Source organism: Ichthyophthirius multifiliis (assembly GCF_000220395.1).
Source record: "Ichthyophthirius multifiliis unplaced genomic scaffold scaff_1120509250848, whole genome shotgun sequence".
Lineage (NCBI taxonomy): Eukaryota > Ciliophora > Oligohymenophorea > Hymenostomatida > Ichthyophthirius > Ichthyophthirius multifiliis.
The window spans coordinates 101,703-116,844 of NW_004086441.1; the positions used below are offsets into that span (position 1 = coordinate 101,703).

At 15.0% G+C, this 15,142-nt stretch overlaps 3 protein-coding genes across 3 annotated transcripts, besides 39 other annotated features; 2 read left to right on the plus strand and 1 right to left on the minus strand. All coding sequences in view use genetic code 6, as the record gives it.

Annotated features, from left to right (window-relative positions):
- Nucleotides 1-243: 243 nt before the first annotated feature.
- Nucleotides 244-324: a microsatellite.
- Nucleotides 258-323: a microsatellite.
- Nucleotides 316-369: a microsatellite.
- Nucleotides 322-379: a microsatellite.
- Nucleotides 328-383: a microsatellite.
- Nucleotides 384-458: 75 nt separating this feature from the next.
- Nucleotides 459-541: a microsatellite.
- A 149-nt stretch (nt 542-690) lies between these two features.
- Nucleotides 691-3,421, plus strand: IMG5_101420 (vacuolar sorting protein, putative; the record flags this gene model as incomplete). Its single annotated transcript, XM_004035266.1, has 2 exons — nt 691-1,697; nt 1,776-3,421. Exons 1-2 carry the CDS (start codon nt 719-721, stop codon nt 3,419-3,421), a joined length of 2,625 nt encoding a protein of 874 aa, XP_004035314.1. The 5' UTR covers nt 691-718.
- A 237-nt stretch (nt 3,422-3,658) lies between these two features.
- Nucleotides 3,659-3,697: a microsatellite.
- A 54-nt stretch (nt 3,698-3,751) lies between these two features.
- Nucleotides 3,752-3,818: a microsatellite.
- Nucleotides 3,752-3,822: a microsatellite.
- A 2,020-nt stretch (nt 3,823-5,842) lies between these two features.
- Nucleotides 5,843-5,891: a microsatellite.
- A 1,691-nt stretch (nt 5,892-7,582) lies between these two features.
- Nucleotides 7,583-7,622: a microsatellite.
- A 10-nt stretch (nt 7,623-7,632) lies between these two features.
- IMG5_101430 (protein kinase domain protein) lies at nt 7,633-9,557 on the minus strand (the record flags this gene model as incomplete). Its single annotated transcript, XM_004035267.1, has 6 exons — nt 7,633-7,700; nt 8,348-8,695; nt 8,756-9,062; nt 9,120-9,255; nt 9,338-9,362; nt 9,530-9,557. The coding sequence occupies 6 exons, from the start codon at nt 9,555-9,557 to the stop codon at nt 7,633-7,635; spliced, it is 912 nt and encodes a 303-aa protein (XP_004035315.1).
- Nucleotides 7,895-7,971: a microsatellite.
- Nucleotides 7,908-7,961: a microsatellite.
- Nucleotides 7,927-7,990: a microsatellite.
- Nucleotides 7,935-7,990: a microsatellite.
- Nucleotides 9,074-9,118: a microsatellite.
- Nucleotides 9,558-9,900: 343 nt separating the features above from the next.
- On the plus strand, nt 9,901-11,024 carry IMG5_101440 (ras oncogene family protein, putative; the record flags this gene model as incomplete). Its single annotated transcript, XM_004035268.1, has 3 exons — nt 9,901-10,550; nt 10,615-10,722; nt 10,769-11,024. The coding sequence occupies 3 exons, from the start codon at nt 9,901-9,903 to the stop codon at nt 11,022-11,024; spliced, it is 1,014 nt and encodes a 337-aa protein (XP_004035316.1).
- Nucleotides 11,025-11,137: 113 nt separating this feature from the next.
- Nucleotides 11,138-11,221: a microsatellite.
- Nucleotides 11,177-11,264: a microsatellite.
- A 440-nt stretch (nt 11,265-11,704) lies between these two features.
- Nucleotides 11,705-11,749: a microsatellite.
- A 60-nt stretch (nt 11,750-11,809) lies between these two features.
- Nucleotides 11,810-11,849: a microsatellite.
- Nucleotides 11,850-11,882: 33 nt separating this feature from the next.
- Nucleotides 11,883-11,959: a microsatellite.
- Nucleotides 11,890-11,958: a microsatellite.
- Nucleotides 11,890-11,962: a microsatellite.
- Nucleotides 11,915-11,963: a microsatellite.
- Nucleotides 11,964-11,965: 2 nt separating this feature from the next.
- Nucleotides 11,966-11,998: a microsatellite.
- Nucleotides 11,966-12,007: a microsatellite.
- Nucleotides 12,008-12,903: 896 nt separating this feature from the next.
- Nucleotides 12,904-12,943: a microsatellite.
- Nucleotides 12,944-12,983: 40 nt separating this feature from the next.
- Nucleotides 12,984-13,027: a microsatellite.
- Nucleotides 13,028-13,140: 113 nt separating this feature from the next.
- Nucleotides 13,141-13,186: a microsatellite.
- A 170-nt stretch (nt 13,187-13,356) lies between these two features.
- Nucleotides 13,357-13,401: a microsatellite.
- Nucleotides 13,402-13,412: 11 nt separating this feature from the next.
- Nucleotides 13,413-13,449: a microsatellite.
- Nucleotides 13,447-13,478: a microsatellite.
- Nucleotides 13,479-13,821: 343 nt separating this feature from the next.
- Nucleotides 13,822-13,939: a microsatellite.
- Nucleotides 13,825-13,939: a microsatellite.
- A 426-nt stretch (nt 13,940-14,365) lies between these two features.
- Nucleotides 14,366-14,442: a microsatellite.
- Nucleotides 14,367-14,450: a microsatellite.
- Nucleotides 14,393-14,484: a microsatellite.
- Nucleotides 14,454-14,512: a microsatellite.
- Nucleotides 14,513-14,605: 93 nt separating this feature from the next.
- Nucleotides 14,606-14,648: a microsatellite.
- The last annotated feature ends 494 nt before the right edge of the window (nt 14,649-15,142 follow it).

Here is a 15,142-nt window from a genome sequence, read left to right on the forward strand (position 1 = left end):
AATGTTTTAATTAATTAAAATTTAATATTGAAAAAAAAAAAATATATATATAATTAAATTAAATATAGTAATATATATAAAAATTTATATTTAAATAAAAACAATAATTTAATATATATTTATTTGAAAACATTTAAAATATAATACACATTGAATAAATTATTTTAAATTATTTAAAATTAACGTTTAAAAAAAATGATATTTATATTAATTATATAGAATATTTAAAACAAATTAATTTAAATATAAATATTAAAATATAATATATATGTAAATATATATAAATATATTTATATATATATATATATATATATATATATATAATTTTTTTTTTTATATTTTTATAATTTTTTTTTATTTTTAATTTTTTTTTATTTATATAAATATTCAATATAATAAATTATTATTACATTTATTAAAATAAATAATAATATCAACAATCAACTATAAATGACTAATTTAAATATTTTTTATAAAAAATTTCTAAATAAATAAATTGTTTTAAATATTTTTTAATATAAATAATTATAATTAAATAAATAAATATCAAATAATATATTATATTTATATTTTTTTCAAAAAAAAAAAAATATTTACTTAAAATAAAAATTATTATAAAAATTGTATTAAAAAAAAGATTAAAAAATGGATTCGAATCATAATTTTATAGATCTTGATGATTAAAAATTCTAATTTTAGGAATTTATCCAACTAACAAATGAGTTTAATTTTAATTTCAATGAAAAAAAAGTATCCGTATCAAAATTCGGCGGTCCAATAGCAGTATGTAAAGACCCTTCTCGTCAAGATATATATCTTCCAAGCGATCCTCTACGAGAAAACATATGTTTTTACTCAAATAATGGTATATTACTATCTTAAGTGCATTTTAAATAAGACAAAACAATTGCATGTTTTGATTTCACCCCTGAAGAACTATTATTAGTAGTAATTGAAGATGGCTAATATTTTTTAATTGATCCTTATAAAAAAGCCTTAAATTAAAAAAAAGAATATACTTTCGGTTTAAAATTCCAAAAAGAAATTATAATAGATGCCAAAGTAAAAATAATTAAATATATATAAAAAAAAAGCAAAAAAGGTGTAAGGAAATGGACTAGCATTTCAAACTAAAAATAATCTTTTTTTTTATGTTTAAAATCTAATGGATCCTCATGTAATGGAGTTTATAAATCCATTAATAACCGATTAAATACCTTGTTGGATAGTAATTCCTTCAGAATATACACTATCTGAAAAAATAGAATTATAAATACCGAACGTAAATAATTTAGGGATAATTTCTATAGCCGAAAATGACTAAAAGACACTTTTTTTTAGTACCGGATAACCCACAACTCTCCAAAATATAATACAAATGGCTTCTAGTCCTAGGAATAAATACGTAGCATATTTAACATTTTAGAAAGAGAGTATATGGACTTTACATGTAATATCGAGTGATTTTGAGACTTATAATTCTATAGAAATCGACTTAAATAGCGAATATTAACAAGAACTGGAATAAATATAGAAACAAACTGAATAATAAATCGAAATAAAAGGAAATAATTAAATATAATAATAATAATATTCAGAAAAAACTAATATATAGAAAAAAAAAGTTCAAATAAAAATGATGTGGTGTGGTGAAGACTGCCTAATAATCCACATAAGAAATTCTTTATTTTTAATCGGTAAAACTGAGTGGAAGAAACTCCAACTTCCCAAAAGGAAAAAAGCCTTCAATAACATTTCTAATTTCGAGTAAATAGAACAAAAAGCGTAATTCGAGGATGAAAATTAGTCCTCTTTTTTTTGCCTTTAAGAAATTGACGGTATAAAAATCATTTCTTTAAACAAAAACCAAATTCTAAGACTCTCCCCTTCTTCCTATATTAATATTTTCCAGCCTTTCTCAAACCATCCAGCCGCCCTCCTTTTCCAGTCTTATAAAAGTCTCCAAAACCGTGATCCTTTAAGGGAATAAGATATAAGGAATAATAAAGAATAATTATTATAGGCAGTCCAAGATTGCATAGAAGCAAGCGGTTATGAATTAAATAATAATGTTTAATTATTATTATTAAGGGCGGCTTCTTATGGGAAGATGTTTTTGCCTTAAAATACTCTCGATCCAGGCTTAATAACTGATATTTGTAGAAATTTAAGGGTAACTCATGCTTTGTAGAATGTAAATAGGACCATAACATGTTTTTAGTTGAAAAATATTAAATAGGAAATATTAATAAAAGTACTTCTTAGATATAATTATCATTATTTATCAAGTGAAATTTGTAGGCATTTGCATTTTCCACCTAAATTAAAATCTTATATTTATGTACATTGGGCTTGTTGCAAAGTAATGACAAATGAGCCAGATGAAATACTCGCCTAAATAATATATAATAAAATAAAATAAGAAAATAGCATCTAATTCACAGAAATAGCAGATAAAGCTTTAGAATGTGGAAAACCTTTATTAGCATTGAAATTATTAGAGTTTGAACCTTGTATATAGAAAAAAATTCCATTTTTATTATGGATGGGAAGTAATTGTCCTTAAGAATAATTAACAGGATATTTTGAAAAAGCCTTAGATGAAAGTATAAAAAGTAGAGATTCGAATTTGATTTATTTAGTTTTGATGAAAATATGGAATAGTGATGGATAAAATAAATTTGATTAAATTAAAAAACATTAAATTTCCAGTATTCATTTTGTTAATTATTTGAAAATCTTTCACTAAGATGATGCTTCTATTTAAAATTTTCTTATTAATTCCAAAGAATATATAAAGGCTGGTTTTTTTAATCTTCTTAAATTTTTTAATACAAATGATTAAAGTAAAAAACAAGAATTACTCAAATAAATAATCACTCTTTTTGGATAAGAAAGTTAGGATCCTTTTTATTCTAAAATGATTAAATAATACAATATCTTATATACATAATTTATGTAAGGATAAAATTGGAATTAAATATCTATTAATTAATTTTATTAATAGTCTGTAAGTACACAGTAGGAAAAAATAGAATTAAAATTGAAAAAAGAATTCTCAATAAGTGAAAAAAGATAAGGATTCGCTAAAATATAATCCTATATAGAAAAAAATAATATAGAAGATATTGAATTAGTACTTGAAAATATTAATAAGAAAAAAATTATCGTACCATACGATTTGGTGGCTGATATTTTAATTAAAAAAGGACACGAAAATATTGCTTATAATGTTATTTAAAAAATAAACAATGTAGAAGAAATTGTATAGATTTTATTGAGATTAGGATAAACAAAAAGAGCTATTTAAAGTGCTATTTAATTTAGAAATACTACCGTTTTGTTAGATATTAGAAATTAAATTAATGATTAAGAATTAATTACAGTTATTGATTAATATTTAAATAATCCTAATTAGTGAATATATTATTATATTTTATAATTTTTATTAGTTTTTTTATTATAAAAATAAATATTATAAACTAAAAAATTATCTAATTAGAAAAACAATTATTAAATAAATTTGAATAAACTAAAATATATTCTTTTATGTAAAATTGCTAGTATATTTTACAATTAAAAGATATTTTTTTTAAAAAAATGCATATTTGTATATAAATATTACATATTTAGATAAAAAAAAAATGAAAATAAAACCTTAAATAATTTAAATTAAACTAATATAATTTAAATAATAAATAAGTTTTTTTTTATTATATATGAAATTATATTAATTAATATTAATATAGGAATATTTATATTTATATTTATATTTATATATATATATATATATATAATATAATATATATTTATATATAATTTTATTTTTTATATAATTTTACTTTAATTTTTAACATTCCAAAAGCATATATATTAAATATTTAATATTATTTTATTTTTTTATTTTTATTAAAAATTTAATTTTTTATATATATTATAAAAGCATTTTTGCAAATTTTTATTTTTTATTTATTTAGATATAATTATATAAGAAAAATAAAAAAACTAAAAGATATTTTTTTTTAATAGAAAATAATAGATATAATTATTATATATATTTATAAATAAAAAAATGTTTTTTCGAAAATAAAAAAATATTACAAATATTATGAAAATCTATTCTACTTTACTTTTTATTAAAAAAAATTAAAGAAAATTAAATCTTTTATTTTATAATTGAATATTTTTTTTTTATAGATAATATTATATTAATTTTTCTTACCTTTATAAACATAAAATTAAATCTTTATATTTAAATAATATATATATTTAAAATTAGATTAAGTTTCGAATATATGATTTGAACAAAAATATTAGAAAATTTAGACATAAACTTAATGCTTAAATTTATATTTGTTTGTGTTTAACATTTTTATTTTGAAGTTATATATTAATTTTTTGAATTTAAAAAAAATCATTTAGGCTTATTTTTTGTTTAATCAATCAAGGCTTTTTATATATAATTTAATTAATATTTTAAAATAATGCCTTTTGGAATCATTTAAACAATATGAACTTGAATAATTAATTATAAAAGGCTAAATAACTATTTTCGATAATATTTTTATATTTTCTTTTTGTAAAATACTAATTTATTTTTAAAATTTTATTAAAATAAAAAAAGTATATTTTCGTGTTTTTTTTTCATATAATTTGTTTTTAAAAAATTAATTATTATAATATATTAAAAAAAGTCATTTTTTTTTTTAAAAAAAATATTAATTTATTTATTGATTTAGAAATATGATATACATAAACTAAAATGATTTTAATTATTTACCAAAATAAATAAATTAAACAAAATACTACAATAAATTATTATTATTTTAATATTAAAAAAAGAGAAAAAAAAAAAAAAAAAAGTTATTATATTTACTATTTTAATTTGATTATTATTTTATAAAATTAAATAATATCTTTTTTTTTGATATTAAATCAATATATAATTATATTTTTAGATTATTAACAAAAAAATACTAATTGGATATTTATAAATATCTTTATTTTATTAATAAATAATTCCTTCAATTTATTTATGAAATCTTTATATAAAATTAAAATGATTTTCAATAAAAATTCGTATTAATATTTTTACTTAATTAATCGTTTAAAACTTTCTTCCCAAAAATTAATTAATCATTTATGCTTTTTTACATAATTATTTAGGTAAATATTAATTAATATTTAAAGGTTTTTAGATATTTATAATATCAAAAAATCAATATAGTGAGTCTTATTTATCGATTTTTTAAAAAAATTATACCAGGAAATGATAAAACTTTTAATCTTTTTTAAAAAAATATTCAATTTAAATATTTATAAGACTTACTTTTTTTACTTTTTGTTTGATAATCGATAAAAACTTTTAATTAAATATTAATTTTTATGTTTAATAGATATAATTATTTATTAAATAATTCTATTTTCAAAATCTTAAGTAAAATGATAAAAAAAATGTTTTCATTTTTCATTCTTATTAAATGTCTTTTTAAAACAAAAAATATATTTACTTTATAACAAAAAAAATATCACCTTAATTTACATTTTTATTATTCAAATTTCATAAAAAACCATTAAATATTGGATTAAACCTAAAAATTAAATAAATATATTACATAGAATTTATTACAAATATTAAATATTGTAAAAATATATGATTCAAATACTATAAGACGATAATTATATCCGAAAGTATTAATGATTTATATCGAAATCGGTTTAAATTTAAATATTCCGTCAATAAAAGACTAAATTATATTTTTAACCATTTAACAATTAAAAATTTCATTTGTTTTTTTTTTTTTTAATAGACTTATATTTTCTTCATTTTTTTTTGTTAAGTTTAAATTTATTTGGACTTTATTAAAATATTTAGATTTCATTAAATATATAGGTTATATTTTTATTTTTAAGCTTTTTATGGACTTTTTACTTTAAATTAATTACATTAATTTGTCTAATAATAGAGTTAATGTTTATTTAATTTATGTAAAATTTTCAGAAAAAATTAATTCATAAATTATTAAAAAAAAAAAAGAATATTTCGGAATTAGTCTATGATAATATAATCTTTAGTTTATTTAAATCTGTTAAAATACTATTATTATAATTTAAATTATTATTTTTTCTATATAGTTATGTTCTTTATATTTTAAATTATATATATTAGACATAAAACCACCTAATATTCTATTTAATTTGTAAATTATAATAATTTAATACATTATACAATTTAAATAGGTATTTATTTATCTGCTTTAAAAATTATCTGTCTATAAAACGAAAAAAAAAGCATTTTATTTATAGTTTTTTTGATAAGTTTATTATCCTTAATTAACAATATAAGTTAATTTATTATGTTTTTATATATAATATATATGTTTTACATATATAAATTTTTTATTTTTATATTACATTAATAATAATTCAAATAACTAAGGAGAATAATTTTTGCGTTTTTCTTTTTTATTCAAAATTCAGGCAAAAATAATATCGAATAAAAAAAATACATAAAAAGGAGAGGGGGTAGGGGGGGGGGGAGGTCAAATATATATTCGATTTCTAAATAAAAAGCATAAATTTTATTGAACAAAAAAAAAGTGGAAAAATCATATTAATTTTGAATTAATAATTAAAAGTTAAATAATTACATTTAAATATGAATTTTCGGGAAAAAAATAATAATAATATTCAGCTTTTTGTTTGGTATAGGAAATATCAAATTTAAATAAGAAAATAAAACTAATGGCGAATATAAAAAATTATTCAATAAATATAACTATAAGAGTATTTAGAAAATAATAAATGAACAAAAAAAAAACAGTTCTTTATTAAAAAGTAGAAATCTTAATAATAATTTATATATCCCGAAAATTACTTAATAAATTTAAATAAAAAGATGATTTATTAAAAGATATTAAAGTAATAAATATTCCCATGTAGTAAAAGACACTTATTTTTTTAAGAAAAACCGCCTTTTTTTAAGATTTGAAAATAAAGTAAATATATTCATATAGGAAATAATAATATTTAAAATAAATAATAGTCAATATTAATTTACAAATAGTCTAGAAAAACCGAAAAAATATATTCTTTTACACCCAAAATTTATAATAAGAGCCTTTTTCTCTTTTCAATGATTAAAAAAAAAAAAAAATGCGATAAATAAGTTTTTAAACTAAAAGCAATAAATACATCTATTTAATTATTTAAAAAAAAACTTTTTAATTCTTCATTTTCTTAAAGTTATAATTGAATACATTAATAATAAAATAAATTAATAAATATTCAATATGATAATCATTCTTTCTCAAATAATTAACTAATAAGATACAAAAATTAACTAGTATTAATTTTAAAATAATGTTTAATCCATATTATCGATTATTTCGTTTGACAAAAACACTATTGTTAATATTTAAAATGTTAATAAAGAAAATATAATTGAATAGTTCTATTTTTACTTTTTTAAAGTCAAATATAGGGTGTAACAGTTAAAAATTTTTATGTTTTTTAATAATAGAAACATAGGAAATGTATTATATTATATAAATTTTATATTATTTATTGACAAAATATAACCAATTGTAAAAAAAATTGTAAATTTTAAAAAAAATATAAATAATATTTTAATCATAAAGTTTTTACATTAGGCTCTTAATTCTTTTATATTTCTTAATTAAACCCATTTTCTTCTTAATCTAATATATATAAACTATTAGACTGAACACTAAATACATCCACTATATCTCCCTGAAAATATTTTTATAATTAATAATTCTTAAAAAAAATTTTAGGTTAAACCAAAGCAAAATTATTACAAATTGAAAAATTTATAGGACTTTCAAAATTTTTAAAACAATAAATGAATTAATTGTTAAAGGCCTAACTTAAGATATAAAAAATATTAAATTAAAATAAATTAAAATAAATAAATATATATAAAATATATAAATATAAATATATATATATTTATAATATTTATATATATTTTTTTTATACTTAGAGGCTTAATCAGTAGTTGATAATACATAATTATTTGATTCTTCTAGAATAGTTTTCAACTTTTTTCTTCTATTAGTACTATTACATTCTTTTCTATCTTATTAATTTACTTCGATTTCTAAATACGGTTTTTATTTACATTTTTACTATATCTACTAATTATTTTATATATTTAATTCTTCATTCTATTAATTTTTTTCAATATTATCCTATTTATTTTTATCAAATAATTCACTTTCTTATTTATTATTTTAAATTTAATTAATTTATTTCTTTTTATTTTAATTATTAGCTGTTTTTTTTCTCTATTATTACCTTTTATTTTATAATTATTAGGCACTACCTCTACTAATAAACTCATGTCTAAGCAATTAATAAACATTCCATCTTTTTAAAGGATTTGGATTTAAACATTTCTAAAGGAAATCCTTACAAATATCACTAACATTATTTGGTAAAGGAGGTGACTCATTATCTTGAGCGATTTTAAACATAGTTGCAAATGCGTTCCCTAAATTATAAAATGGAGGTTTTCCAGTTAGCATTTCAATAACAGTACATCCTAAACTCCAAATATCCGAATATCTTCCGAAATTTTATTATTTAATTACTTCAGGACCCATCCAATTTGCAGTTCCAGCTAAACTCAATATAGTGTCTTGCTATATTATTTTTTTAGCACCTCCAAAATCTACAAAAAAGATAAAAATAATAAAAAATTAATTTTCTTTTTTTAAAAAAATAAAATCACCTGCAACTTTACATATCCCATTATTATCTACTAAAATATTTGCACCTTTAATATCTCTATGTACCACCCCATGATAATGCAGATATTCTAAACCTTAAAGAATATCCTTAGTATATTTTTAAACTAAATTTTCATTTATAGATCCATATTTATTTATCATATCATTTAATGAACCACCAACAACATATTCCAATAAAATACTTATATGTTATTAGTTTATATCTTGTTGAATATCAATATATCGAACAATATTATTATGTTTCATTTCGGATAGAATATTTACTTCTTTTATTATTGATTTTATAGTCTAAATAATAAATATATATATAAATATATATATATATATATATATATATATATATACTTTATTTTTGCTGTTTTATATGTTTATTTATTTTACAGCCATGATTTCACCGTTTAATCTATTAAAACCTTCAATTACTCTTCCAAAGGAACCAAATCCTAATTCTTTTCCTGCTTTCCATTTTATTGGTTCCTTTCTAAATAAAATATTTTTATTTTATTAAAAATATATAAAAATTAGTATTTTAATAATATATTTATTTAGATTAAATAAATTACATTTCTTAAGTTTAATTTACAATTTCTTTTTATAATAATTCATAATAATATTAACATTATTCATCTGTAAAATAATTATCTTAATTATTTATTAATTGCTATTTATTTTTGTTTTCTAATTCTATATCTTTTGAGACTATATTATTTTGTTACTATTTTTTTTAATTAATAATATACAAATTAAAAAAATACTGATTATTTCTAAGTAAAAATTTAACATTATTTTTATTGTTTTGTTCTTCATTTATAAAAGATAAACTATTTGTTTCTTCTTTTTAATTACGTTTCTAATTTAAAATATTATTATTACTTAAAATATTTATTCTAGAACTATTATTTGATATAAATATATTAGGAACTTATTTGTTTATGTCAGATTCTTTATATTTTAAACTATTTTTTTTCGATAAAACTATTTATTTTTCTGATTTATTTTATTATTTTGGTGATTATTGATTTAAATCTTTTTATTAATATTTTTTTTGGTTTTCATTTTCTTTTTATGTTATCGTTTCGTTCGAAGTTTTTTTTATTATTTTAAAAAAACATTTTTACAAAAACTAATGTAAACACATATTTTTTGTTGGTTGATTTTTTATAAAAATTTTAATATTTATAAATAAAAAATAATATAAAAATATAATTTAGAAAAAAAAAAAAAAAGAAAGAAAAAAAGAAAAAAAATTTTTTTTTTTTTTTTAAAAAAAAAATAAAATAAAAAAGAATTAAATTAAATTATATATAAATAAATAAAAACTTTTTTAATATAAAATATATAAGATATATAACATTATTTTTTTATTTTATATATAATATATAAATAATTACAAAAAAAAAAAAAACACGTACATTTTAAAGTTATATAAATCAAAAATGATTAAAAATCAAGACACAAAAGACGAATATAATAGGTTTTAAATTTATAATAGTAGGTGATTCGGGTAAAAAATAGCTTAATATAGATAAAATAATAATAATAATTAAATAAAGGAGTTGGAAAATCTTGCTTATTAATAAGATATACAAAAAATGAATTCGCCTCAGATTATAATGCAACAATAGGAGTAGAATTTTAATCAAAAACAATAAAAATAAGCGATGCATAAGTAAAATTATAAATATGGGATACAGCAGGTTAAGAATCTTTTAGATCAATAATAAAGTCATTTTATAAAAAAACATTTGGTGTATTTTTAGTATATAGTATAAATAAGTAAAAACATAATTATTTTTATTAATAATAAAACAAAAATGTATATATATATATATATATATAGTCGAGATTCATTTAATTCAATATTACATTGGTATAATGAAGCTAAAGAAAATGCAGAGGAATCCGCTTTATTTGTACTTGTAGGGACATAAAGGGATAGAGAATGCGAGTATTTTTTATTTTTTTTATATTTCTAATAATTATATATAAAATAGGAGAAAAGTGACAAAATAATAGGGAGAATAATTATAAAAAGATTTAAAATTAGATCTTTTCTATGAAGTATCTTCTAAAGATGGGGATAATATAGATTTGTGTTTCGAAGAAACAGCTAAAATGGCATTTTTAAAATAAATTAATTAAAATTTAAAGAATAAAAGTATTGCAAGTAGCTCATTTATGGGAGATGCTAAATATTAGATATAACCTAATTAAAATAACTAAAATTAATAAAAGAGTAAATGTTGTTGAATAAAAATTATATATATATAATAATTTATTTATTATATTATATTTATTTAATTTAATAAAGAAAAAATATATAGTTAAATTTTTATTTCAAATATAAATGTTAAAATTTTAATTATAATATATGTATAAATAAATTAATATATATCAAAATAATATTTATATAAATATATATATATATATATAATATATAAATATATTTTTATATATTTATATTTATCTATATACATCATTATATATATAAATTAAATCTAAATAACTGAAAAATTTATAAATAATTAACAATTAATTTATATTAAATTAAATCAAATTTTAATATATTTAACATTATAAATGTAAAATCATTAAAATCAAATTATTGAGTTAAATACTTTTAGTTTATTATAATAATTAGATTAAACATAATCTACAGATTAATACCCTGAATAGTACAATAATTGTTAAAATATAGAATAAAGAAGTTTTTTTAATTAAAATAATATAATAATTAATGAAAAATTATAAACTAGTGTGGTATTTGATAATTGTTTTTAAAATTTAAATAACATTTATTATAATTAAAATGACAATTTAAATAATAAATAATAAACTGTAACAAATAATACATTAAACAATTAAATTAATTAAAACATAGATAAATGTATTAATCAATAAAATAGTAATGTAAATAATATATAAAAAAAAAAAAAAAAAAAAGTTATATTAAAAAAAAAAGAGTGAAATAAAAAGTTTATTCGCAATTAATAATTAAAATTAATTAAAAGAATCATAATAAATAGAAGTAAATGAAATATAATAAATTAAAAAAATATAAAATATTACAAAAAAAGCTGTAAATATAAAAAATTATGAAGGCTTATTATTAAATAATATATATGAAAATAAAAAATAGAATATAAATGAAATATATAAAATAAAATTAAATAAATATATAAAAAATATGAATATATATTTATATATATATATTTATATATATACATATATATTTTTTCTTTATCTTTATATTATTAATTTTTTATTTTATTTTTATACAATTAATAGGATAATAAAACAATAGATAGTGATTTTTAATTTAATTTCTAAAATAGTTCTTGTAAATTAGAAAGCAATTCTAACATTTTAAAATAATAATAATAAGAAGTTAAAATTAATGAATATATTTAAAAAATATAAAATTTAGAAAAATATATATAAAAAAATAAAAATATGGAAATGGATGATTAAATGAATTTTTAAGAAATTTTAAGATAAAATAAAAAAGTAAAAAAGAAATTAATTTTTTGTTTTAAATAATTTTTATTTTCTTAGTTAGAAGAAAAAGTTTAAATAAAAGAAACTGAGTTAGCCTCTAAAAAAATTTAAATATATCATTTAGAATAAAACAACTTAAATCTTTATAATTAACTATAATAGGCAGATACTGATTTATAAAGACAGATCGAAGAAAAAAGGAATTTAACAAACAAATTAGATAAATTAAATCAAGATAAAATATAAGAAATCAAATAGTTTTTTTAAAAAATTTTAAAGTATTTTGTTTAAAATAAAATAGGTTAAAATAAGAACTAGAATAAGAATAAATACATAAAAATAATAATTAAGCAGATGAATAAGTTAATTATAATATCATAATAAATGACTAAAAAGATACTATTTTATTTTTAAATGAAAAAATTAATTAATAAGAATAAAAAATAGATAGCGTTTCTAAAATAAATTAATAATTAACATATTAATTAAATGAAATTAAAAAATTCATAAGTGAAAGCGATGTATTTATTTTTTATATATTATAATTGCATATATTATTATAAGAATAAATTATAGAAATTTTCTGATTTAGAAGAAAATTATAAAAACGCATTAATTGTATAAAAGAAAAAGAATAATAAATATAATAATTAGAATATTAAATATAATAACTATAAGTATATTTTATATTTTATATTAATTTTCAATTATTATAATATATATATATATATATATATATATATATATATTATATAAAAATTATTTAAATTATTATATTTTAAAAAGATTCAAAACAAATAAATTAATTTGGATTTATAAACTTTAAAATAAGAAAATTAAGTAATTTTTATTTTTTATGTTAAACAAAAAAAATTAATGAATATATTAAAGTAAAAATAAATTGAAATATAAAGCCAAAATGATATATTTATGCTTGAATAAAGAAATTTAAATTAATAGATTTGTTCTTTAATTAAATAATCGGAATATATAGAAGAATAAAAAATTAAAAATGATATAAATTAAAAATAATAAGAAACCTAAATTAGTTAATAAGAAAACAAAAATAATAATTAAAAATGTGAAATTTAATAATATACAAAATAAATTTAAAATTTAAAATAATAAAATGATTAATTAAAATAAGAATTAAATAATAAATAAGTATTAAATAATATATATATATATATATATATTTATATATATTACATAAAATAAAAAAAGTAAATTATTTATGAATATGAAAATTAAACAATTAAATAATAAGAAATTATCAATGAAAATAGAGAATAAATAAAATAATTAAATTTTTAAAATGAATAATTTAAATTAAATTATGAATAATAATAATAGGTAAAATTTATAACAATAATAAAAATACTTTCACATAATATTGTATGAAAAAAAAATAGGAAAAAATAAATTAAATGTAATAAGAAATTCTTTTTATTTAAAGTTAATTAGATATATAAGAAAAAGAACATAAAAAAAATAAATTAGAAGCTTAAAAGGCAAATGCTTATTTAAATTAATAAAATTAAATTTTAGTATAAAAATAAAAAGAATATTTATTAAAAGAAAAGGACTATTAATAAAAAGAAAAATAATATTTTATTAAAGAAAAAGAATATTTAATTAAAGAATAAGAATTTTAAATAAAAGAAAAATTATTATTAAATTAATAAAATTTATAAGAATAGAAAGAAACTTAGAATTTAGATAAAATAGATAATTTAAGTAAAATAAATAATGAATTTCAAAATTAACTTAAAGAAATGGAAGTATTAAAAGTATAATTTGAAAATAAATATTAAGATTGTCAATAATAAATAATAATTTTTAAAAATGATATATATTAATAGAAAAAATAATAGAAGAATTAAACTTAAAAATTAAAGAAGATTAAAATTATAATAAATAAGGTGACATTTTGATATATGATTAAAAGTATAATTTATAAAAATATATAAAAAAATAGAAAATAATGATTAAATTTAGATTTAAAAGATTAAAATTAATAAAATATATTGTAAAAAATATTGAATAGTAAAATTTATGTTTTTAAAAATAAGATAATAAAAAATATAAGTAAGTATATAAATATATAAAAATAATAAATATATATATAAAAAATAATATATATATATATATATATTATAAATAAATATATTTATTAAATTTTATATTTAAATAAAATATTTATATATTTTTAATACATATATTATAATATATTTAGATAATTAATGAAATCTTATAGATAAGTATTAACAATTAAGAAAAATAACTATAATAAAATACTTGTAACAAATATTTAGTTTTTATATTTTAAATTATTATATATATATATATTTATATATTTATATATTTATATTTTATTTTTTATTAATAATTTAGTTGAAAATTAAAATAATATAATAAATGATAATTTTTAAGAAACTGAAAGTATTTTAAATAAATAAATTAGTAAAATTTAATGCGAATTTGAAATCAAAATTTAAGAAAATATAACTTTAATTTAAATTAATGTATTTTTTAATAAACAAATACAATTAGAAATATTTTTTTTAAAAAAAGAAATAATAAACTGATAAAATAAATTATTTAGAAAATCAACTAAGTTAATAAATAAATTAAAATTAAAAAATTTAAAAAAGATTTTAAGTTATTTAATAGAAAAAAGTATAATTAAATCTAAAAATATAAGTTAAAAAATAAAAAAAAATCTAAAAAATATTTCAAAAAAATAGAATTTATAATAATAATAAAAAGATTAAATAAACTTATATGAAATTAAAATAAATGAATTAAATTAAATAATAAACCAAAAAGATAAATAATTATTAGAAGAAAATCAAAAATCAATAAAGCAT